This window comes from Mus caroli, unplaced genomic scaffold (assembly GCF_978045245.1).
Source record: "Mus caroli unplaced genomic scaffold, Mus_caroli_1 scaffold_4, whole genome shotgun sequence".
In the NCBI taxonomy this organism is placed as follows: Eukaryota; Metazoa; Chordata; class Mammalia; order Rodentia; family Muridae; genus Mus; species Mus caroli.
In genome coordinates this window covers 34,249,692-34,276,467 of record NW_028227259.1, presented here as the reverse complement: position 1 = coordinate 34,276,467, position 26,776 = coordinate 34,249,692, and the positions used below count along the sequence as shown (strand labels likewise).

The following is a 26,776-nucleotide window of genomic DNA, read 5'->3' as shown; positions in this document are numbered from 1 at the left end:
CAATTTTATAGGATGAATTACCTTGTTTCTTAAGCCATAAGTTGCAAAGAGAAGAAAAATAGAGAAACCATCTAAGTTTAAAAAGCTACTAGAGAAGAAAATGATCACAGGCCATAGATCTTGGTTCAGACAATTAGAAATCCTAGTAATGAAAAGTTAATTGAAGATCCAAGGCCAGGAAAGAAGTGGATGGGTAGACAAGGTAAGAAGCCGGAGATGGGGCCATGCAGCTTCAGGGTACAACACTCCCTTCTTACATGTACGCCAAAATCTCGAAGGGAACAGGTCTCCTCATAGGAGGAAATCTGATAGGTAAAATTAGTTTTGTTTTGCTTTAGTTTCAAAACACTATGCTTTGATTCCTGAACATGCCTAACTGAACATTTATGAATACGGCATAAAGCTAGCAGTTAAAGGAGCATTGTTACTAATCTTAATTCTCTAGTCTGACTAAATATACCCTTAATTTGCCAAACTTTCATTAATCCTCAATCCCAAACTTTATAAACATTTCTCAGGGGAGTATTTTCTTTAAAACTAAAACTTCCATAAGGTATGCTATAAAATAGCACAAGACTTTAGATTATTATTTTAATTGCTATGAACAAACTGCCCATAAAAATACTAACAAAAAAGAGAGGGGGACGGAAGGAGAGGCTGGTATTTGGTAGGCTTGCTATAGGCATTCAGTCATTAGGCTAACAGTTAATGTCTCATATGGGGGACTCTGTTTTTACAAAGACTTTTATTTAGTAGCCTGTCTGTTTTACTTATTTATTTGTGAGGGATTTTTTTTTGGGACAAAGTCTCATACAGCTCATATTTTCAAACTCTTGATCCCTAGCAATCTAAATATACAGAGTCAGATGTCTGTGCTAGCCATTTTCTCTCTTGCTTATGATAGAACACTGATAATTTAATCTGAGCAGACTATAATGAGTTTGGAGGACTGGGAATGGGATAGAAGACAAACAAATGGTTAACTTTAAAGTTTTAATAATAAATTAGCTTTAAATAATAATTAAACTTACTGGGACAAGCTTTACATTTTGAAAATAAAACTGCCAAAGGAGTTAGCCAAGATAAGCCTCACATCAACACTGAAAGCATCTTTAAATTCACAAAATTAAATGTGTTTTAAAACATGCCTTTAAGCATGCAATTATAACAGTAACTACTCTTATCAATTATTTTTTATTTAAATATAATATTTGTATTATATATATTATATTTAAATATATTATATTGTATTAAATAAATGAGATTCTTTAAGAATCGCATACCTATGATATATATTGATAATACTGTCACCCCTTAACTCCTATGTTCCTCCAGATCCAATCTCTACTCCCTTCAGACTTCCAGTCCTATTCTTTTTTGTTTGTTTGTTTGTTTGCCTTCATAATCCATTGAACCCAGTTTATGTTGCCCTTATATTCATACGGATGGGCCATCTGCAAGATCACAGGGGACCTACCAGGGACTCCATGCTTAAATGGTCTACCCAGAAGCTACCAATCACCCCTCAGCTAGTGATCCATGTTGGAGTGGTAACTGGCTTGATCTTGTGTAGGTGACAGGAGAGGCTGCTGCACTCCCTGACCTCTAAGCTCCCTCCCTGACCTTTAGCCTCCCTCCCTGATCTCTGGCTTACAATCTATCTGCCTTCTCTTCCTCAATTGTTCCAGAGCCTTGAAAAGAAGGGTATGATAAAGATGTTCCAATTATGGCTGAGCAAAGAAATTATTTTAAATCATGTGAAGGACTCCTTTGATTTTAGAAACTGACTAAAGATGTATAAGTACCCTTTTTGTGAGACAACAGACAGGCTCTTATTAAGTTAGTGGGGTTTGCTTAGGACTCACTCTGCAGCCCAGACAGCCCCAGAACTATAAGGCTAAAGCCTCAGTCTCCTAAGTAGCTGAAATTATAGGCTGACACTGGGCCTAGCTATTCCATTTTAGATGCTCTTAGTAATTAACTGCCCCTCTTTTAAAAATTCTATAATAATCCAGACTTTTACTTTTCAATCTGGCTTCTTCATAAATGTTCTTGAACCACATTCAAGAATATGTATTAAATGTGTTGAATGTTTTGCTTATAATACTATAATTCTTTGGAATTTTCATAACAGCAACAACTTAAAAACAGCTTTTAAGAATGTATACAAGGTCTCCTGAGTCACTGTCAGAGGCGGGCTCCGAAGCACTGTGCAGGGGAAGGATTACATCAGACCAGGGCGAGGCGAGCCCGCACTTTACTTCACAGGGTTAAATAGCTTGGCTTTCTAACGCTTGTGTGGGGGCTGCAGCTTGGCATAAAATTCTCAGCGGATGCAGATAATTCCTCGGGGGGGAAATGTTTTTATAATAGCTAAGGTTTTTTGCTTTTAAAAATGTTAGAGAAAGCATATATTATATCCATGTTCAATTTTTATAATACATTTTTCTTGTTTATTGTGTTTATCTCTAAAGCTAACCCAAGAACAGCAAGCTAACCCACAAACATAGACTAATAAGTACAAAAGCTCACTTTCTCAATAGTTTAAATATAAGATCAAAAATCAAAGTAAGCTCCCCCAGTTCCAGCAGGAGAGGACTTGGCTGAAAGCACGGCTGGAGGCTCCAGGGTTAGCTCCCTGCCACCCTGACCACATTTGCCTCTGTGCTCACTGTTTGTACAGTGAAACTGATGCTTTCCCCATTCCTCACTTGATCTTTGACAAGGGAGCTAAAACCATCCAGTGGAAAAAAGACAGCATTTTCAACAAATGGTGCTGGCACAACTGGCAGTTAACATATAGAAGAATGCGAATTGATCCATTCTTATCTCCTTGTACTAAGGTCAAATCTAAGTGGATCAAGGAACTCCACATAAAACCAGAGACACTGAAACTTATAGAGGAGAAAGTGGGGAAAAGCCGTGAAGATATGGGCACAGGGGAAAAATTCCTGAATAGAATAGCAATGGCTTGTGCAGTAAGATCCAGAATCGACAATTGGGACCTCATAAAATTGCAAAGCTTCTGTAAGGCAAAAGACACCATCAATAAGACAAAAAGGCCACCAACAGATTGGGATCTTTACCTATCTTAAATCAGATAGGGGACTAATGTCCAATATATATAAAGAACACAAGAAGGTGGACTCCAGAAAATCAAATAACCCCATTTAAAAATGGGGCTCAGAGCTAAACAAAGAATCTCGCCTGAGGAATACTGAATGGCTGAGAAGCACCTGAAAAAATGTTCATCATCCTTAATCCTCAGGGAAATGCAAATCAAAACAATCCTGAGATTCCACCTCACACCAGTCAGAATGGCTAAGATCAAAAATTCAGGTGACAGCAGATGCTGGCGAGGATGTGGACAAGGAGGAACACTCCTCCATTGTTGGTGGGATTGCAAGCTTGTACAACCACTCTGGAAATCAGTCTGGCGGTTCCTCAGAAAATTGGACATAGTATTACTGGAGGATCCCGCAATACCTCTCCTGGGCATATATCCAGAAGATGTTCCAACCGGTAAGAAGGACACATGCTCCACTATGTTCATAGCAGCCTTATTTATAATAGCCAGAAGCTGGAAAGAACCCAGATGTCCCTCAACAGAGGGATGGATACAGAAAATGTGGTACATTTATACAATGGAGTACTACTCAGCTATTAAAAAGAATGAATTTATGAAATTCCTAGGCAAATGGATGGACCTGGAGGGCAACATCCTGAGTGAGGTAACCCAATCACAAAAGAACTCACATGATATGTACTCACTGATAAGTGGATATTAGCCCAGAAACTTTGAATACCCAAGATATAAGATACAATTTGCAAAACACATGAAACTCAAGAACAAAGACCAAAGTGTGGACACTTTGCCCCTTCTTAGAATTGGGAACAAAACACCCATGGAAGGAGTTACAGAGACAAAGTTTGGAGCTGAGATGAAAGGATGGACCATCTAGAGACTTCCATATCCGGGGATCCATCCCATAATCAGCCTCCAAAAGCTGACACCATTGCATACACTAGCAAGATTTTGCTGAAAGGAGCCTGATATAGCTGTCTCTTGTGAGACTATGCTGGGGCCTGGCAAACACAGAAGTGGATGCACACAGTCAGCTGCTGGATGGATCACAGGTCCCCCAATGGAGGAGCTAGAGAAAGTACCCAAGGAGCTGAAGGGCTCTGCAACCCTATAGGTGGAACAACAATATGAACTAACCATTACCCCCCCCCCCCAACTCTTGACTCTAGCTGCATATGTATCAGAAGATGGCCTGGTCGGCCATCACTGGAAAGAGAGGCCCATTGGACATGCAAACTTTATATGCCTTAGTACAGGGGAATGCCAGGGCCAAGAAGTGGGAGTGGGTGGGTAGGGGAGTGGGGGCGGGGGGGGGGTTTATGGGGAACTGGAAATGTAAATGAAGAAAATACCTAATTAAAAAAAAACAAATTCTATGGTGGCTAGAATGATAAAAACATGAATAAACTTTTTCAGGTGTTAAACAAAGAAGACCAGGATGCAGGCTTCGGTTAATAACAATTCTCACTACTGATTCACCATTTGCCACAACCGTACCATAGCATGGTAAGAGATCGGGACGAGGGGAGATGTGGGTATGAAGCTCTCTCTAGTAATCATTCTGCTCATTTAGCACCAAATGTTTATTTAAATAAAAAGAGAGAAAAATCTTTCCCTCCTAAGACTCTAATAAATATACCACAAAAATAATAAGCAAGCTGGTTTGAAGATCAACCTTACAACCTAAGAAATGACTAACTCAGAAATGCTGAGGGAAGAGAGTCAGCGACCGCCACTAGCACTTTTGTCTTTATATTAAATAAGAATGTAACTCCTCTGAAGAATTGCTGTACTCACATGAAGACCACAGTTATTTCTGAAGGTAGAGTTAACAAGCGCTAAAAAGGAAACTCATCAAAAACAGTTTTGGAATCTTCGATGTTGTAGTCTTGGAAAAAGTAAAATTCTCAGATTATGAACATCTCACAAAAGCTTCGATCTGTAGGTGAGCCACACTGTGGCTGGAGGTAGTGACAATAAATCCCACACCTGTGGTAGTTTCTTAAATCACAGCACAGCTCAGCTTCTGAGTTGCCTCAGTGCTCTAAGGGGCTGCACAGGCCTAGTTCCTTAAGATTCATCCCCAGAACACAAAGGTGGAAGGAAAACAATCCAGGGGTACCCTCACACTCACTGGCTCCATACATGCACTGTGGCATGTGTGCGCACACACAACCTCCCCCTCCCGTGCGCACACACACACTGGAACACAAAACAACAAATAAAGTAAATATGTTTTTAAATCTCAACATAAACTAGCAATGAATAAGATTTTGCTTCTTTCAGTCTAAACCAGTACTCTTAATCTTTTTTTTTCCACTTGTAACCTTTTTCTGGCCTGAGAAATTTTATGTGATTCCCGAATATGCATGCATATAAAATAGGCCTACGAATGAAAATTTTACTGATAATAACTCATAAAGAAAATTATTTAAGCAATTCTTTGGTGTATATATATATATATATATATATACTATTATAAAACTTATAATTTTACCATTTATTAAAGATGAAAGCAAATTTGACACAAATTTGATGGATGCACTTGTTTATTTTTACATAAAAAATTAAATCTTGGCTGCATGTTTGATGCTGGAGAATGTAGAAAACTTGTAATGTTTTTCAGAGTTGATCAATACTTTGCTTTTTAATTAGTGACAGAGCTAAAAATGTCACTTCACACAAATATATAGCACGAAAATGGTAGAAGTATGTTTCGGGCCACCTCACAAACTGTTGGAAATTCTGTCCTAATTCTTAGCCAAAATTCATTCACTGATTACTTGTAAAACATTAAGTCAACAACTCAAATAGTGCTTTGTGTATCCCCTCCCCACCAACATTCTAACACAATAAAAAGATACGCTAATTTGATACTTATATGATGAGAAACTACATTAGAAAAAGGAAGGTCTATTTTCTGTACTTCAACAATTATAAAGACACTGGATGTAATTCCTAACATCCAATAGTCTACAATCTGCAACCAGGGGTTTGAGGCAGTATTTGGCTTTACATGGTATCCAGCACACTCAATGTGGGCTGCACCTGCTCCGTACTCAGAACCAGGTCTGCAGTGAAACCATGCCGTGGAGGAACAGTTCAGATGCATTACCGGTTTAAGGATGAGTATGACTCACAGTTTAAGGAGCTGGGATCTAAATATCTTATGGTTTTCTGCCACACTTACCTATGTAACTACGATCTGCCTGTGAAGCCCTTGTTTACAGGAAGCCAGTTTGATGGATACTTCTAATATGTCAGTCCTGCAGTGTGATGTTTCTCTGAAGAGTGGGCCCCTCCCACAGTGCTACCATCCTCACTTGATCCAGCCCCGCCCTCACTTGATGACCAGATCAGACTAAGATCAAGTCCTGCAGCATTGATGCAGGATCCATCCACTAAAAACAAACAGACAGACAGGCAGTGGTGGCACGCGCCTTTAATTCCAGCACTTGGGAGGCAGAGGCAGATGGATTTCTGAGTTCAAGGCCAACCTGGTCTACAGAGCAGGACAGCTATACAGAGAAGCCCTGTCTTGACCCCCCGCCCCCCAAAAACAAAACAAAACAAACAACTCTTTTGTATATACTTGCTAAGCATAAATAAGTGCAAGAAAAGCCAAGGACAAGTAAGATAATAGGCTCTGCCCACAAGTGCTCTTGAAGTTGCAGAGAATACAAACAGGTGAACAATTATTAAAAAAACAATGCTACCCAGGTGTGTACACTGGACTACAACCACATAATGCACTGCGAACATAGTCCTGTGAGAAAGGACCCCTCATCTCAGTGTGACACAGTCATCACAACCAACCCTGACACTGCTTTACTGACACTTTGACTTCCAGTCCTCTTACGAGAAACAGGACAAATCCCTGTTCACAGACATGAAAATTAAAATGGACTAACAGGTTACTTTTTAGTAAGTTATTAACCATAACCAACCAGTAGTTAATCATGGTGAAAAAAAAATGTGAGTTAAGAAAGAAATCACAAATTTGTACTTGCACCTTGCTACACATCTTCACCAGCATGTGCTGTCGCTTGAGTTCCTGATCTTAGTGATTCAGACTGGTTTAGGATGTAATCTCAGAGTTGGTTTGATTTGCATTTTCCTGATGACTGAGGACTTTGAATATTTAAGTGCTTCTTGGCCATTTGAGATTCTTCTGATGAGAATTCTCTGTTTAGCTCTGTACCTCATTTTTAAATTGGGTTTATTTGGGTTGTTGGTGTCTTTTTGAGTTCGTTATAAATTTTGGGTATTAGCTCTCTGTCAAATGTAGGGGTGGTGAAAATGCTTCCCCAATCTGTAGACTGCCATTTTATCCTGCTGACAGTGTCCTTTGAAGACCAACAGAGTCACAACAACCTGGACACTTGGGGCTTCAGAGACTGAACCACAAACCCAAGAGCACACATGGGCTGGACCTAGGCCTCCCCACACATATGTAGGAAACATGCAGCTTGGACTTTATGTGGGTACTAAATGGCTGGAACACAACCTATCCCAAAAGCTGTTGCCTGTCTGTGGGATATGTTCTTCTAGCTGGCCTGCCTTATCTGGCCTCAGTGGGAGAGGATGCACCTAGCCCTGCAGAGACTTGATGTGACAGGGTGGAAGGACATCTAGGAGGCCCCCAACAGCTCAGAGGAGAAGGGGAGGAGGAATGGGGGAAGGATTGTGGGAGGAAGAATTGTGGGAGGGGGGACAGTGAACAGAAGGTAAAGTGAATCCATTTTTTTTTTTAAAGCCTAACAAGTAAGCACTGTTTTACTAACAAGTGTTAGAAAGGGCTCGTTGTGTTCTCACGGTGACAAACGTAAGAAACTGGAAGCATTAGTAGGAGCTCTGCAATGAAGAACCCCTGGGCCTGGGCTGAGTCCAACTGGGCAAAGGAGTGCAAAGGGAGGGGATGAAGAAAAAAAATGACTAGTGTGAAATGTAACTTATTTTTCACCCATCAGAAGTGGGTCAAATCATTTCAGATAAAGTTATACTGATATACTGGCTAGTTTATATCAACTTAACACAAGTTAAAGCCATCAAAGAGGAGGAGCCTCAATTGAGAAAATGTCTCCATAAGATCAGGCTGTAGGGCATTTTCTTAACAAGTGATTGATGTGGGAAGCCCACTGTGGGTGGGTCTATGCCTGGGCTGGTGGTCCTGGGTTCTTAAGAATGCAGGCTGAGGAGCAAGGACATAAGCAGCACCCCTCCCACCCTCCATGGCATCTGCATCAGCTCCTGCCTCCAGGCTCCCTCCCTGCATGAGTTCCTGCACTCACTGCTTTTGAGTGAAATAAACCTTTCCCTCTGGAACTTGCTTTTAGTCATGTTTCATCAAAAGCAACAGTAATGACAACTAAGACAGCTGTCCGGGGAGAAATGTTTGACAATATATAAAGTCTGCAAACAGGAAGGTACAGAAAAATTTAAAGAATATATATGCATATGGTATAGACACAGAAAACATCAAGACAAAAATATATCCCAACATTACTTGGGATCATGAAGGGGTTCGTATCTATTGATACTTACATAAATTTTACATGTCATTAATAATACAAATATATGTCCAGGAGTGGGTGCATGCTTAATCACAACACTTAAAAGACAGAGGCAGGCGGATCTCTGTGATTTGAGGCCAGCCTGGTCTACAGAGTGAGTTCCAGGACAGCCAGAGCTATATACTGAGACCATGTCTCAAAACAAAAGTACACATAACAAAAACAATACTCATAGCAATAGTAATACATTGCCATAATATAAACAACAAACTCCTGAGAGGAGTGGGGAGGAACAAAAGGTGATAAGAAAGTACACGGCAATGCCCAGAACTGCTGAGGCTGCCCCCCTGGAAAAGAGTACCCACAAACTGCAATGATTTATTCCCGACTCAACAACTCATTTCCCAAAGACATTTTTACAAATTCAGTCAAGTAAATGAAAACTGACAACATCTGCTAAATGTTTTATTTGCCATTGGATTTCAAAAACTAACTTGGTTTTGCCTTTTTCCATTTGTCTTATGGGAAGCAGCATTTTTAAGGTACTTTGTTTATATTTCCAAGATGCTCTGTTTCTCTACAACTATGTTTAAAAATCTTGTTTATAACACAATCTTTCAAAATTGTGTGTGTGTGCACATATTAACAGTCCCTAATCCACAACTGGCTGTGGTAGCAACAATTTTTGTAAAACAGATAAAATCATAAAGTATAGTTGTTAAACCAAGAGCCCTCCACTATCCTCCTTTAGGGAGAAAATTTTTTAAAGGAGAAAAAAAAGACACCAACTTATTTCTCACTTCATAAAGGATTTCTACAGCTGATAAATTGAAATAAACACAAGTAATCACAGACCTTCACACACACAAGTACTCACTCATAGGGCTTCACAGACACGGGTGCTCACAGACCTCCTGTCTCATCAGCACATAAACAAATTTCCCATCATAATGTCTAGTCATTTTCTCACACTCACATTGACCATTTACTGATGGATTTATTATTATAAGTTGCTCTCAACTCAAAAGAACTAGAGATGCCCTCTCTAAATAACATTCTACTTCACACCAGGAAAATCTACAGGGACCTAAGTACCAAGATTTCTATAATAAAAGAAGAAAACTGTTATGGAACTGTAGCTGGCCTTTGGCTACTTTATGGGTTCTTTCTTCCATCTTCTCCACCCTTTTCCTACCCTTTCAACCCCCTAACTCTAGATAGCAGAGAAAAAGGATGGGGGTGGGGGAAGGAGGCAAGATTATCTTTAAACTACTTCCTGCTGATTAGGGGTATCAAGTTCCTTGGGGCTAGTTTGAGCTTTGCAGACAGGATATCTAATTTCTTCTCCTTCTTTCTTCTTTGCGCATGACTACTTAACAAACCACTACCAACAGTAAACAACCAACAAACTATCCTACCTCTCTGGGCCCAAGCATTTATATACCCTCTGAAAAGTCCCCAGAATTACATATGTCACACAATGGTAGAAACTATCCGCAGCTAGGAAAATCACACCCTTACTACAGCATGAGGCAAATCATAGTCAGCTGCTATGGACAACCTCAAGCAGCACTGTATCCCACATCTGGTATTAAAATACCAGATGTAGGATAATATTTGGGTTTTTCAAAGAAATCAAAATTCTCACTACATGGAATCTTTTTGTAATGGTTGTTCAATATTGTTATTAGCATCTTATCAATAAGCACTCTCTGCTTTTTCTTTGAGACCGGTTTTCTCATATCTTCTAGTTTCACTGAGCAAAATAAGCCTCCTGGGTATAAATTCCAGAGATCCAACTGTTTCCACCTCCCATCTCAGCATCTTTGGTATAAGAAGTGCATTCACTTAACCCGGCCTTTCACTTGGGTTCTGGGGACCTGAACTGAGGTCTTGTGCTTTGAAGGCATATACTTTGCAGACTGAGCCATCACCTCAGGTCTAATGCTGTGTTCTTACCAACAAGGCGTGTAGCATTCATGGTCCACTAAAGTTTTTATACATTTGCTTTGAAAGTAAAGGATAAAAATGACATTTTCAAAGTAAAATGACATGTTCTCAAATACAACTGAACACTTTGAACAAGAACAGCCTGAAGCTTACATACAATACAGATATTTCTCTGAAGCTATCTGCTCTCTGTAGAAGCAAGAACTTGCAAGACAGAGAACCTCAGAGAAGAGCTGACTGCCACAGTCACTTTACCCAGAGATATGTGCAAATTGGCCAAGAGGGAGGCTGGGGTGCAGGCACTGACCAGGCAAGAGCTGCTGCAGTAGCTGGGGAAACCATGATAGCTTCTGGCAGAGAGTTAAGAGACCTCAAATATGCATCTAGTTCCCCTCAAGGCTCTGGATGAACAGAGTGGAGCACTGTATTGAAACTTAAGAAAACTTCAGGGGAGCGGTCTGCAGTCATACAAGACAAAATGTAAAATGTGGGTTCCCTGGGAGTAAAGATCCATGCTGCTCTGTGTTTAAATATTTTATAAAAATCGATTTAAATACATAGAGAGCCAGGCATTTAGAACTGTCACAAAAGAGTGATCACACTCCTGGCTTCCAGGCATAACCTAAACATGCTACTTCACAACTAGAAGTGGCCCTACTAAGCCACAAATCACCCTCAACTCAGCAAAGCTGAACTAATCAGCCTAGCTGCCTCTCAGAGAGGACAATTCTCTGCCTCTGTTTCTGTCTCTGCCCCCTCCTCCCTTTCTCTCTTTTCTCCCTCTCCCTCTACCTCTCAGAAACCGCCACCCCTGGAGCTGCTGCCATTTTTTAACTGGAATATCTGGTGTTCATATCAACTCCAAGAGCTACCAAGCACAGAACTATGTGACTGATAAGGAAGAAAGGAGGCAAAGCACAGAGTCAAGGAGAATCCAGATGTTAGGATTCGCTCACAAGGACTTTAAAACAACTACCAGTGTGAAAACGAAGACTGCAGACTGAGACGAGAAGATAAATCCAGCAGAGAACTAGAAGTGGTAGACAAAGATCAAATCAGAGAACTGTAGTCAAGCTGTGATATTCTCTCTGTCTCTCTCTGTCTCTGTCTCTGTCTCTCTCTCTCTCTGTCTCTCTGTCTCTCTGTCTCTCTCTCTGTCTCTCTCTCTCTCTCTCTCACACACACACACACACACACACACACAAACACACACACACACACACACAAAGAGGTCCAGGAACAGTGCAGGCTAACAGATTCACCACAGCAGGGGCTTCCCTTTGCTTTGGGTCCCATAAAGGGTCCACGATGAGAGTTTCCTTATTGGGTTCTGTTTACATGTATGCTTTTTGGTATAACATTCACTAGAATTTAGATGACTTGTTTCTCATCTTTAAAAAAGAAAAAAGAGAGAGGATCAGATAGAATTGGAGACTAAAGTCTGTTTTTCTCAAAATTAAGAAGTCATTACATGAGTTTAAGAAAACAAACTAATAACTTGGGAGATGAGCTGGGCATTATCTAATGTGCTTGCTTTCCTCTCACCTCTCCTACCCCCTCTTCTACAAACTGAGACAGTTTTCCAGCCTGTCAACACACTTATATGGGAAGAATACAAGGCACAAGGCACAGAGCTTCATGTCCTGGATCTGGACCGCAGGCACTCTCCATCTTGCTCCAACGGTAGCTATGTGGATGTCGAAGAGCAGACCTCGTGGACCCCACTGGCCAGCCTGCTTCACTGCACTGCACCCACCCCACTTCTGATGTCAGTCCCTAAAAGACCCAGGAGTCACCAACATCAGCTTTGGCTCACAGCACCCACAATGAAGGTTGCTATAACCCAGAGGGCTGTAGCCACACCCTCTTTCAACAAATAAATTGAAATCGTGGAGACATGAGCCACAATGGGGGAATCGAAAAAGAGGGTTCTAGGTTTGTTCTTTTGAGGCTACTCTCCTTTAACCTTAAGTAAAACTTTTCAACACTATTAGTCTCATTTGTATTCTTTACCATTTTCTTGCCTTTTTTACTAATTAACAACTCTGTATCCTAAACGTTCCCTACTTAATTACTAGGGTAGTTTCTATCTCCTGACTAGGTCCTGACTGATAAACTAGTAAAGCTGAGAAATTGCTAACAGATCTATCCCCTCCGTATGTCCACGGAAGTCCACCTTTGGATATGCACCATCAGGAATGCACACGGTTACTACTGAGAAAGGCAGAACATCCGCAGCAGTGCTGTTTACAGCAGCAGGAGACGAGAGGCCCATCAACAGCCCAGATAAAGAAACTGTGGTACACTAATACAAGGGAGTACTATCATCAATGAGCATAAACAGTAACAACAGGGAGAAACTATGTATGAGAGAAGGAGCCAGATACAATCAAACAGGTAAAATTGTTTGAGTTGGTTTGTATGACAGTCAACGAGAGTGAAATTAATAAAATGCTACTGGTCAGTATAGTGTCCACTCCTAGATGGGTGAGCACAGAGATAGAAGGGAGTGCGAGAAGAGCATCCAGATGTGGCGATGCTCTGCTTCTTCATCTGGGTTCCTAGATCAGTATTCACTGTGCTACATAATTTGGTCTTACGTTCTTGTCTCTCTCTATGCTATTCATCACTAACGGTTACATTAAGTAGTCTTATGAACGCTCAGATGAGGGGCTAGGGAATTAGCTCAGAAGTACAACGTTTGCCTAGCCAGCGCACAGCTCTGGGTTCAGTCACTAGCACTGAAAACAGTACGGAGAAGCAGACACTCAGCTGATACATTTCTAAGGCCCCAAGGCTTATGTGCATACACAGGTCTGGAAAAAAAAACATCATTCTCTTTGTTCCCACAGTAGCTGTGCTTATTACCCCTCCATCCCTACAATCACCACCCCATCCCATCAGGCAATTCTTACTTATCTGTCTTAAGCACCATGAACAGCTTGGGAGGCAAAGATGGGTTCTTTATGAGTCTCAAATAACACATGAAACAGTATGGAATAAAAATGTGAAAAATGAGAGTCTCCCATGTTAAACATGTTATAGGTCCAAGTACTTGGAAGTATCCAGGTTTTTTTTTAATCTGTCCATTTGCCATTTTTCAGTAGTGGGACATGCAGTCCATTTCAGCTCAGTACACTTGTGGCATGTATTTCAAGGACACGGGGGCAGGTGACTACTTTACAGGGAACTATTCAAAAAGTGTCATTTGTAGATAGCACCAAGAGGAGCAAAGGAGGAGAAGCTAGATGGTCGAGCAAACTCATATTCAATGCAAGCAGAACAACCAACTGAGGACTCAAACAACCAGTGAGGCACTAGCATCAGTGTCATTAGTGTCGCTGTGCTGTAGAGCCTGTTCCAGGCACTAAATCAACCTCACTGTCAGACAGGGACTCAGACGACACTGCTCTCCCTCCTCCTAGAATTGCCACATGATCTTCTCACTCAAACGTATGATCCAACTTTCCTCCTTTATGCAACTTTATTTTGAATTAAAATGAATTATCATTATTACTTTGGGGAAAAGAATTTCAAAACAGCCTTGGAGGCAGCTGAGCATACCACAGAATGTTGCAAGACTGGGCTGAAAAGCATTGCTTTAGAAGTTCTGGTAACTGATTTCAGCCCTATTTTTTCTAACGATAAAATTTTGTTCCTGGTATTTTATAAGTGTATTAAAAGTATACATCCTAGTTTTAAAAATCAGTGAGGTTTTAACTACATAATCTCAAAGGAAACCTATTCCAGTAATAAGCAGGCACTATGCATCCTACAGTGAACAAAACTAATCAATGCTCTACTAATGTTTCCTTCCACTGGGAAAGAGACGAGGGCAACACTCTAGCCCGGCTGACTAAGGACTGTACTGTTTTAACCATAAATGTCCTGCATCTCACAATTCTCAGTCTCGGACAAGTCAGGGAAGCTGGCCACACTAGGAAAGACAGACAGCAAATCAGCAACTAAAGCTTATCATATGGCAGTAAGCAACAAAGAAGGGCGCGGTGAAGGTCTGAGAACACGGAAAGGGCTCCAGCTTTGGGAGGGAAGCCATGGGATGCACTGTGGATAGGTACAGAAAGGAAAAGGGAGCATGCTGTTCAGGCAACTTGGAAAAGAGTTCCAGGCAGAACGAAAGAAAATAGCAGGTGGCAAATGGAAAGGTCCTAAGGTGGCCGTGTGTTTAGAAGGTTAAGAGACCTATGCAGCTGTGGGAGGGAGGTGTCAGCAAAGAACAGTGGGGAAGGAGGTGCGAGCAGAGAGGCCACTGGGTGACAGCCTGTATAAATCCCATCACTCAGTCCTAGCAAGCAAATTCCAACCTATGAGAATATTCCTTCTCATTATAATGGAACTTCTGCCATATACATATACATATGCATATGCATATACATATGCATATGAAAATATATAGAGACATGTATGTGTATGTATGCATGCATATACATGTAAAGCCTCTACTTCACTACCCCATAGAATTCCTTTGTAACAGTTATTTCAATCTTTATAATATACCTAGGTGTAACTATTTCTCTGTATCTATATCTGACCTTCCGAAATCAACCTCTTTGAAGTCAATTCTATACTGTATAGCACTGAACACAGTGTACAATCAAAAGCTACCAGTAGGTAGGATTCACTAATTTGCCTTAGTAGACTTTATTATTATTAGGCAGCCATGGAAGATTCACTGCCTTGCACACAGCATGACACATGGCCAGCACAATGGAACATGGAACCACAGAATGGAACATGAGAAAAGAATGAGCACTGAAACCCAACCTGCAATGTAGAACTGTCTCTGTATCAGGAGATGCTTTGGTGTAAGGTACAAAGCAAAAGCGCAAACAGGACATGGCTGTACAAATCGAGCCACCCTAATCCCGATCAGCACAAAGGGCCCCAAAAGAGCATCTCTAAGAGGAATGGATAGCTTTCACAGCATGAGAAGTTCCCATGGCCACCCAAGCCATGTGACATCTTCCCTCTTCAGTGCACTGTTTGCTGTATTTTTATAATTTTCCTAAGCTATAAAATAAAGTTTGGGGTCTGTCTACTCTACTACCTACGGATCATCACATCTGGACCACAGGCCTCAGGTCAACTGCCTGGAGCTCTGTATCCTAACTGTCAACTAATGTTAATTAAATGGTTTGGTGAATGAACTATTAGCTTACACAATATAAAGCCATGAGGTAATTCTACTAGAATTTACAATCGTTAACTTTAAATACAACTTTCCAATATACTCTCGAGTCTGTTACAATGCTGTTTCCCTTTTTGTCTTGGGAAATGCTTTTCAGCTTAGTTTTGAGATAAAAAGGAAAGTAGTGTTACTATTTTATAATCACATCTCAACTCAAAATATGCTCTGAGCTGGCTTCCTGAACATACCGGTCTGCTCAAGACGGCAGGAATAAAAGGATTTTTTTTAAAAATCTGTAAAAAATTTTGCTCAGTAGAAAAAAAAAACCTTACACTAAAATTTACACTATAAGGTATCACAATATATGACCATTATTAAAAAATCATTTGTGATGCTATATTGCCACAATATAAAACTAGAAACTAAAATAAGAAACAATTCCATTTATAACAGTGGAAAAAAAAAACTAAAGCAAAAGTGTAAAACTCATACACCCAAAATGACAAACTATGTTGAAAGGGACTGAAGACAGTATAAATAAATGGAAAGGTGTTTCACACTGTTCCTAATTACTAAGACTTGGCAATAACGTCCAGATTAACATAAGATTCATTACAATCCCTATAAAAACCAAAGTGGATTCTGTGCAGACATTCACGGTGATCTAAATGTATATGGCAATGCGAGAGACCCTCAATAGTCAAGGCTGCCCTGCCAAGAACAACGATGTACAAGTCCCACTCCCTACTGTCCAGACGGTTCACACAACCACAGCAACTAAGGCAATATGGCACTATTAAAAGCACACACACAGACCAATGAAGTAGAATTAATAACCCAAAATACTCCCTCACAGCTACAACCAACTTAGTGATGATAAAATGCCAACAAAATTCAATGAGGGAAGCACATCCTTTCTAATAAACAATGCCAGAGCATCTAATATCCACTTAGAACATAAAGCCAGGCATCAGCTTCACACCATTACAAAATGGCAGCAAAAATAATAAAACTCTTCAAGAAAAATATTAGAGTAAATCTTTACAATCTCTGATTAGGCTATTGCATCTTGAATATCAAAAGCACAGGCAACAAGAGAAAAAGAGATAAACTGAAATTCAACAAACTTTAAAACTTCTCTTTAAAAATGGTATGGTGCATGAACTCCAATACATGAGGATCTGAGTTCAGGTTTCTAGGACCAGACAAAAGCCAGGCCCTGGCACACGCAGCTTTGTCCCAGCACAGGCAGGATGGAGACAGATGGGTCCAGCAGAAATGTTGAGCTCTGGGTTCTATGAGAGACTCTGGCTCAGAAAGTATGGTAGTGTGACATAAAATGCCTAGGATGACAAATGGATTCTACAAATGTACACACAGGCAAGCACACCCACCCACATACACACAGGACAGTACCTAGGAAAAGAATCCACAGAATGGGCTGAAAAATGTGACCAATCATGTATATGATTAAAAAAAAACAAAACCTTAAACCAAAAATATATTTAGAAAAAGAGCTGACAAAGACAATATAAAAGTGGAGCCTCAGCTGACATTTGGGGCCTATATTGACTTCTTTTACCTGTACCCATGTCCCTTATTTAAGCCACCTCACTTTTTGGAGAAGAACAAGTATAAATAAATAGAATAAATCTGTTTAAAACTGTTTTTCAAGCTGGACCATATTGGAGAGTTCATTTTCTCTTAATTATTATAACCTGATATACTTTTATATTAAAAACACAAATATATCACAAAATCAGATGCATTTTTTTCATGAATTTTAATAATTAGGCCCAATAACTTAAAGAAAATTTTGGCTTTAAAACTTTGGCAAGTATGTCCTCTCATGCGGGTGCAAAATCCCCTTCTATACTTGGTAGGTACTCTAGGAAAACATCTTGGGAAGTCCAGACACTGATTCTGTTTCCCAGCCCAAATCTAATAAGATGCAGTTCCCTTTCATTCAATGTGTAGACAAGTCGGCACAGTACATCAAGAGAAGATGAGGGAAGTCCGGGTGGGATACACAACTAAATGCTAACCTATTAATACTGAGTGACAAGTCCCTGAGCAGGCTGTGCCTAGAGAAACAGCTACTAGAGATTACATTTATAGTGCATCCTGTCTTGGTGTTTCAACAAGACAGATATCAAGTGTGCACCTTTAAGAGTGTGCTCTGATTGCCTCGCTGCACTTGTCTAACCCATTGGCCCACCAAGTGAGCCTTCCCGTGGTCCTCAATCACTTCCTCTTGGATCCAGTACACTGCTGGCTGTGCCTCCTCCTCCCAACGCTGTTCTTTCTCAGCTTATTTCTCAAAAGCACTAAAGATAACTTCAGTCAGAAGAGTGAAATTACCATTTCAGCTCTGCTATAGGATTCTGTAAATCTACCAGTGTTTCTTCAGTACAAAAATAGAAGAGTGGAGTAAGATGACTCTCAGAGCCCTTTCTAGCTCTTAAATTCTCCATTCATCACACTTGCTAATACTGAAGACATACACTGCAAATTGTAAAGTCAATTCTAAAAACAGGCTGAGAACACTTTCTTATCCTTTTTACCCCAGTGGTCTATCATAATGTGTCTTGCATAACACAATGCTTTCTCTCTCCTTAGACTTTACTTCAACAATGTTCAGTTCTGATCATAGATTTCCTCTCCTTCACTGATCACATGAAACATAGTTCACAGAGGTAGTTTTCATTTTGTTCTTCTTTCCGTGGCTCTTGGCCCAGCATTTGATGCACTCCATCAATGTCCTTGTGCTGGCTACTTTTATGTCAACTGGACACAAGCCAGAATCATCTGGGAGGAGGGACTCTCAACCAAGAGAATGCCTCCATAAGAATGGTTAATGCCTGTGGGGCATTTTCTTAGGGGAACACAGACCATTGTGGGTGGTACCATCTCTGTGTAGGTGGCCTTGGGTGTATAAGAGAGCAGGCTGAGGGAGTCATGAAGAACAAGCCAATAAGTGACACTCCTTCATGGCCTCTACATCGGTTCCTGCCTCCAAGTTCCTGCCTTGGGTTCTCACCCTGACTTCCCTGGATGATAGATTATAAACTATAAGATTAAGACAAACCAACAAACAGACAAACATCACCTTTCCACCCAGCGTTGCTTTGAGCCATGCTGTTTTACCATAGCAATATGACCCTAGCTAAGCCACCAAATGCGCCTGGCCTTTGTAGCTGTTTCACAGGAATCTCACTTCAGCGACTGTATCCGTACCCTTCTCTACAACACATCAGATGAGCCCCAGCTTCTTCCAGTCTGCATCCGCCTCTCACCTACTTGACTTCTCTCGTACTTCCCACTTTTATTCTCTCTTGAAGGACTAAGACAAACATCACCCCCTCTACAAGGCTTTCTCTGATCGCCTTCTGTAAATTCCAGGGACACTTAGCCTATAATGTTTCTTTGGCATTTGATGTAGGCCTCCCTCCACTGGCAGATTTCAGACAGGGAGGAACTGTACAGTAATGCTTCAGTCTCATCTACTGCAGGTGAGCCTCTCAATGTTAATATGGGGTAAATACCAACACCATGATTTCTAAGGAGGCAGTACTTAACTAGAAACTTTTTAATCAAACAAAAGTTTATGTATAATTATAAAAAACCTTACAACAAACTCGTGCTAACAATATTCTCACACTATGTGAAATTTTAATGTAGTTCTTTAGGTTTCATCTAGAATCTCGCCTTTACATGGGAAGTGGAGGAATAGGGGCATTTTCAAAGTAAGTCATCACAACATCAAATACACAGTTTTAGTGAACCAAAGACAAACTAAGAAAATAGTTTTAATCAACAACTAAACCTCCTTGAAGAGTACAGCTATTACAGAAGACCTGACTTTGGAAAATGAAAGAAAGAAACACTTAGACAAAATGGCACCTATTCTTTGTTGACAAACCCAACCATTACACAAACTGTGTGTGCTCAGACAGGTACCATGACCCCTTTCCCCTTTTCCCTAACGGTAAGTCTTCTTGCTTTAATTCCAGAAACATATTTCAACTCCAGGGTTGGGGTCTGGGTTAAGACAGAACATTCAGTCTGGTCTTTCCCCTTATGCAGCACTAAAGTAATGTCCAAATTTGCCACTTCATTTCAACAACCAAAAAAAAAAAAAAACCTAAAAAGCCAGTAACTCTCTTGCAACCAGTATCTTATTGAAATGTTATTAAACATTAGAGAACCTGCCTGCAAGCATGGACGTTCACAGTGAAACAAAGAAAATGTTGTCAATGTGTCTTGAAGTTGAAAAAAAATTATTTCAACCAATACTGTAGACATAATGTGAAATGGTCCCAAAGTAAAACTCCGATGAAAACTCTCTCCTCTTCAAGGATTTTGGCACAGGAAGAGTTGCATTTATTCCACAGAAAGGGAAAACCATGTTTGACTAAGCAATCACCAAATGCCAATTTTGTTTTCTTTTCCACAAAGGCCATGAGAGTAAGCCTGCAGTACTCACGTGCAGAGCAGAGGGGTCTGGCAGAAACTCAGCATCCTCTCCAAAGATGAAATCAGGAGGCAGCTCTGGGTACTGAGCATTGAAAATTATGTCCCCTGAAAGATAAGAAAATGACAAGCTCTTCTTAGTCCCTTGCAAATGGGCATTCAGAAAAATGCATCAAGAACTTAAAGAAATTTATATTTAGTTTAAGAAACAAATTTGAAAAGTACTTTCTGAATGATTAATTCTCTGGATAAAAGAACTGATATCCTCTTTGAAATTACCATCCACAATAAGCAATCAAACAAGTGCACTACACTGTGACTATAAATACCCAGGAGGAAAGCAGAGGCAGCTCCACGAACACACAGGCTGATTGTTTTTCACAGGAAACACCCCTGTCCAATCACTGCCTGCTAATTAAGACGCCTCTGCTGAAAACTGATCTGTGCAAACACAGTCCTTGCCCTCTAGAACTTAAACACACATACCTTTGAAATAATGGGAAGGGCATCTGTCTTGAAGTCAAATAGACCCCAGTTACATTTCAGGGTCCCTAACCATTGTTAGCTGGGAGACCTTAGAAAGGCTCTGAGCACTCATCCTCAGGTTATCAGTTTACCAGTGGTACCGTGGTACTGCCACAGCAGGCAGACTTACTGTATGAAGGAACCACGTGTGCTCAACACCACGTATGGCATGCAGAGTGACTACCCTCAACAAGCATACACAAGTGTAGTGTTGGTAGTGGTGATATTCTCAGACAAAACAAGTTGCAGGGTCTCATGAGCACACCAGTGGTGTAAGATCTCCTGTTCCTTCTCTCTCCTTATTCAGCTCCTGTGTTCCCTCTACTCAGCCAAACATCTAGTCCCCAACTTTCTGCTCAGACTTACTAATAAGCAGATTAGTTTGTGGGCAATTTAATATACACTGGCTTATAAGTATTTCATGGGTATATATTTCTGCGCACATACACAACTCCTACATACAACACAGTTGTCAGTCCACTCACTTTCACTGTTCAAAGGATAAGATTACATAATGTGACCCAAAATGAAACATTCCGGCTTCAGTTCCACATTGAGCCCTTCCATGTCTGTGCATGAGGCTATTTTTACATCCAGCTCAGAAGCATAAGGATGTCATCGTGATGGTCCAACCTCTCATACTCTAGAACACAAGCTGTCTCAGTAGCCCCTCCAAAGGAACTAACATGGACTTCCATGCTACCCACAGCTCTGTCCAGATCACCCAGCCTACACACTCCTACTTTCACTGAATAGTGAACTGAACTTTGCTCTAGGCCTACTAAAACCAAAGAATTCTACTAATAGAGAACTGAAACACTAGAAGAACTCAATCATACCCTCTTACATAGTAGCCTAGTACCAGCTGCCCTCCACCCCACAATTTGTGGTGGGTTTGTTTTTTCTCTCCTTCCAATATGGGTCCTCCTTTTTTCTCTTACAAGGCAAAGCGCAGCTCACAAAAAAAATCTATTTTAGAAATGCTGTGAATATGAAAAGAGTCCTCTATTCTTTGAACAGATATCTAAGTACTGAGAAATTCTGTAGTGAATTACGAAGCACAGCAGTGTTACCTCCAGATCTTTCCGAGGGGACTAAGTTTAAGTGAGAAAATGTACCCGACAGGAGTTGGGTGGCAGAATCAAACAATAAAAGTAACAGAACCCCACTTTACAAACCGGCACTACCACCATCTCCAACTGCCAACTACACCCTATGAATTCTGAACTTCCAAAGTGCTAAGGCATTGGTCCAAGCCATGGATAAGAGTCTCCAGAAGAAGCAGTATGGCTGTCCTCATTACATATTCTATCCGCATATACCGACAAGCATGGATCCCTAAGGAAAGCACACTCATTAGACTGACTCACTGGAACTGTGTCTTTACGGTTGCTTACTTAATCGCTTTCAGAATGTTTCTCATTAAGCTAACAGAGCACAGGCATCAGAAAGTTTGGGAAACACCAAGTTACAAGTACTGGGAAGGTAGAGAAGTAAAAAGGCTAAAAGCAGGGCTCGGTGGAAAACCACTTGCCTAGAATATATGAGGCCATGGATTCAAACCCTAGTACTGAGATCAATCAATCAATCAATCAATCCATTCCAATACAAGAACCTCCAATGCCTTAGATACCAGTGGAATTAAAAAATCTAAAATTTCAACTTCCCAAAAGAATGCAATACCTATTTCCAGACCAGTTAACACTAAAGCTGCCATCCCAGGATATCCAGTCTTGTTGGCTCTGTTCAGTGTTGGGCAGGAGGCTCTAGCCAGGGCAGAAAAAAGGAGGACCCATGTTGGAAGGAGAGAAAAAACAAACCCACCACAACCCACAGGTGATTTAACTCTGCATATGGTAAATCTTAACAAATCAAAAAGAAAAAAATACTGTGTAGACTAATGAGCAGTTTCAGAGAGGTTTCCAGACACAAGATAAATAGAAGAAAAAAGCAAAACCAAACAAAAACCTCCATTTCCGTACACTAACAAGGAAAAATCCCAAAATTAAATCAAGAAAACAATTCCATTTACAGTAGCATAAAAAAATTGCTTAGGAATAAATTTAAGGAAATACAAACTTTATACACTTGAAACCATAAAACACTGTTAAAAATCTGTATACAAAAGGCCTATGTAAGTGGAAATACATCTTCACATATCAGAACACTAATGACGTTAAGAGGCAACACTGATCTACAGATTTCACACGACTCACACAACCCCAACAGATCCTCTGAACAAATTGAAAGGCCAATTCTAAAAGTCACATAGAAATGCAGGACTTCTAGATAGCCCAAAAGACTCTTGAAAGCAAGTGATAGGCAGAGGAATGAAAAAACAAAACAAAACAAAACAAGTACTCCTGTTTCTCACTGGCTTTTATAAACAGTGAGCAACTAGGGAATGTAATGCCAGACATCAACCAATAGAAAGCAAACTGCAGTTCAGGGTTGCACAGCCCTGGTGGCACACGCCTATAAAGTAGCACCTGAGAAACAGTGGAAGACAGATCAGGAGTTCAAGGCAATGTCAGCTACACAAGTTCTCAGCTCGTCTCTGCTATAGGACACCATATCTTTAAATAAATAAGTAAAATATAATTTTTTAAAAATCCTTTCACTCTTAGGGTCAACCTCTTCACAGACCTGCAAGGCAATTCATTTCCCCCAGTGTAAGTGATTTTACTTTCTTGCACCCATTATGATAGCAACTATTAAAACAAACAAACAAACAAACAAAACAAAAACAGTGTGGGGGAAGACACAGAGAAAGCCAATCCCTGTGCAGAGTTGATAGGAGCGCAAAATGATGTCGCTGCTATGGAAAACAGAATGGTGGCTCTTTGAAAATTAAAACTACATTATCATATGATCCAAAAATACCACTTCTGAGAATACAACTGCTTAGGGATAAATTTAAGGAAATATAAACTTTATACACTGTAGGCCCCCAAATTAAAAATAAGGTCTCAAATACTTACTTTCATGGCAGCAAAATTTCCAGCAGACACAAGAGTAGAGACAACCCAAGAGCCCACCAAAAGATGAGTGAATATAAACATGCCATATATGGGGTATGATTCAGCCTTAAGAGAAAGTGAATTCTGACAAATGCTACAGCGTGGATGAACTCTAAAGGCTTTGTGGCAAATTAAGTTAATTAAAAGACAGACACTATTATACTCATAGGAAGCAGAGCAGCGGGAGCCAGTGGTTGGGGAGGGGGAACAAGCAGGAGCTGCTGTTAATGGTATCGAGTCTGTTTACACAGCCAAAGAGTTCTGTGACTGCATCCCAAAATACTAAAACAGACACTTATACCTTCAAACTTGAAGCTGGGTATTGCGACACACATCTGGAATCACAGCCCTTTTAGAAACTCAGGCAAGAGAATCCTGAGTTGGGGGGAGTCAGTGTGAGCTCATATCAATTTTGAGGCCACCTTGGGCTATAAAGCAAGACCCTGTCTCAAAAGCCAGAATTAAAAAAAAAAAAAAATCTGTTAAACTGGGTATAGAACATAACAATGACTGGACTCGGGAGTCTGAAGCAAGAGGATTGTGAATATGAGGTCTGCCTAGGCTACATACCAAGTTCTAGGCCAGCCCAGACCCTATACTAAGATACTGTGCACCCCATCCCCAAGAAAAAATGAATTGAAGGGTTAAGGATATTCAGCAGTAAAGAACTTGGCATTTGCCTGATGTGGGAAGCTCTGAGTCTTATCTCAAGCACTGAAAAGAAACTTGGTTAAGATGTCGAAGCACACACTGTGCTTCTAGAGGACCAAGTTCAGTTGCCAGGATCCACATGTTCAGAACCACCTGTAACACCAGCCTCAGGGGATCATACACACTCCTCTGGTCTCTTCCTGCACCCACCCACAAGTGCAGATCAACACCTATATGTATAGATAACAATACAAATAAAATCACTTTTATTTTCATCAATTTTTATTGGATATTTTCTTTATTTACATTTCAAATGTTATCCCATTTCCCAGTCTCCCACAAAAACCCCCTATCTGACCCCCCCTTCTACGAGGGTGTTCCCTCACCCATCCACTCCCACCTCCCCACCCTCACATTCCCAACACTGGGACAATGAGCCTTCATAGGACCAAGGGACTTTTCTCCCATTGATGCCTGACAAAGCCACCCTATGCGTCACATACAGCTGGAGCTATGGGTCCCTCCATGTGTATTCTGGTTGGTGGTTTAGTCCCTGGAAGCTCTGAGGGGTACTGGTTGGTTGATATTGTTTTTCTTTCTATGGGGTTGCAAACCCTTCATGTCCTTCAGTCCTTTCTCTAACTCCTCCATTGGGGACCCTGTGCTCAGTCCAATAGTTGGCCGCAAGCATCTCCCTCTGTACTTGTCAGGCTCTGGCAGAGCCTCTCAGAAGATAGTTATATCAGGTTTCTGTCATCAAGCAATTCTTGGCATCCACAATAGTGTCTGGGTTTGTTGACTGTATATGGGATGGATCCCCATGTGGAACAGTCTCTGAATCGCCTTTCCTTTAGTCTCTGTTCCACACTTTGTCTCCATATTTGCTCCTGTATTTTGTTCTCCCTTCTAAGAAGGACTGAGCACCCACACTTTGGTTTTCCTTCTTCTTGAGCTTCATGTGGTCTGTGAATTGTATATTGGGTATTTCTAGCTTTTAGTGCATACCATTTGTGTTCTTTTGTGATTGGGTTGCCTCACTCACGTCATTTGCCAAAGAATTTCATGAATTCATTGTTTTTAATAACTAAGTAGTAATCCATTGTGTAAATGTACCACATTTAATGTATCCATTCCTTTGTTGAAGGACATCTGGGTTCTTTCCAGCTTCTGGTTATTATAAATAAGGCTGCTATGAACATAGTGGAGCATAAACAGACTGAGAAATAAATTAGGGAAATGACACCCTTCACAATAGTCACTAATAATATAAAATACCTTGGTGTGACTCTAACCAAGCAAGTGAAAGATCTGTATGACAAGAACTTCAAGTCTCTGAAGAAAGAAATTGAAGATCTCAGAAGATAGAAAGATCTCCCATGCTCATGAATTGGTAGGATTAATATAGTAAAAATGGCCATCTTGCTGGAAGCAATCTACAGATTCAATGCAATCCCCATCAAAATTCCAACTCAATTCTTCATAGAGTTAGAAAGAACAATAGCTAAAACTATTCTCAAAAATAAAAGAACTTCTGGGGGAATCACCATCCCTGACCTCAAGCTATATTACAGAGCAATAGTGATTTTAAAAAAACTGTATAGTATTGGTATAGAGACAGGCAGGAAGATCAATGGAATAGAATTGAAGACCCAGAAATGAACCCACACACCTATGGTCACTTGATTGTTGACAAAGGAGCTAAAATCATTTTTAAAGTATCTTTTCAACAGACACTGTTGAGACAACTGGACAACCAATGTATGAAGTGGGCCCTAATTTTATATAATATAGAAAAATTAATATAAAATGGATGAAAGGTCTAAAGGTAATAACATTTTTTTAAGTACTATAGGAAGCTTAAGAATGAATCCTCAGAGCACTGTATCAGGCAGGCATTTCTGCAGTGATTACTTTTAGGGATCAACTCGACTGAAGGACTAGCTGGGAAACTGCTAAAGCAGGGTGTGAGGTGTGTCTACATGTATGTGTCCACAGGAGACTGACATGTTAATGTGAGTGGACGAAGTGGGGAGATCCTAGCAGGAGTTACACCAGCATCCTCTGGGGTCTCTGGCCTTTGGCCTCGACCTGAGAATGGCATCACGGGATCTCCAGTTCTGGGGCTTTCTAAATGGGCCTGGCCATACCAGGCCAGCATCCTGCAACTATAGCTTGTAGACAGTCTGTCATAAAACTTCCCAACCTTCATGCTCACCTGGGTCAGTTCCCCTGGTACTAATAAGTCTCCTCTGTGTATCTCTAGATTATGTTGATTCTGTCTCTCTGGAAAGCATTAAGAGTTTCTTCCATCCAAAAGCAAATCAAGCAACAACTAAGGATAAATCAGACATCATCAAAATTAAAAGCTATTGTCCTTCAGAGAACACTACACAGAAAGTAAAAAGCCCAT

General features: G+C 40.6%; 1 protein-coding gene across 1 annotated transcript in view; it reads right to left on the bottom strand.

The window, feature by feature from the left end:
* Nucleotides 1-26,776, bottom strand: part of Babam2 (BRISC and BRCA1 A complex member 2) — a 389,024-nt gene that overhangs the window by 273,408 nt on the left and 88,840 nt on the right. The window contains exon 4 of the mRNA XM_021162018.3: nucleotides 20,184-20,278. Coding sequence (XP_021017677.1) covers nucleotides 20,184-20,278 — 95 coding nt within the window. The remainder of the gene's footprint in view (nucleotides 1-20,183; nucleotides 20,279-26,776) is intronic.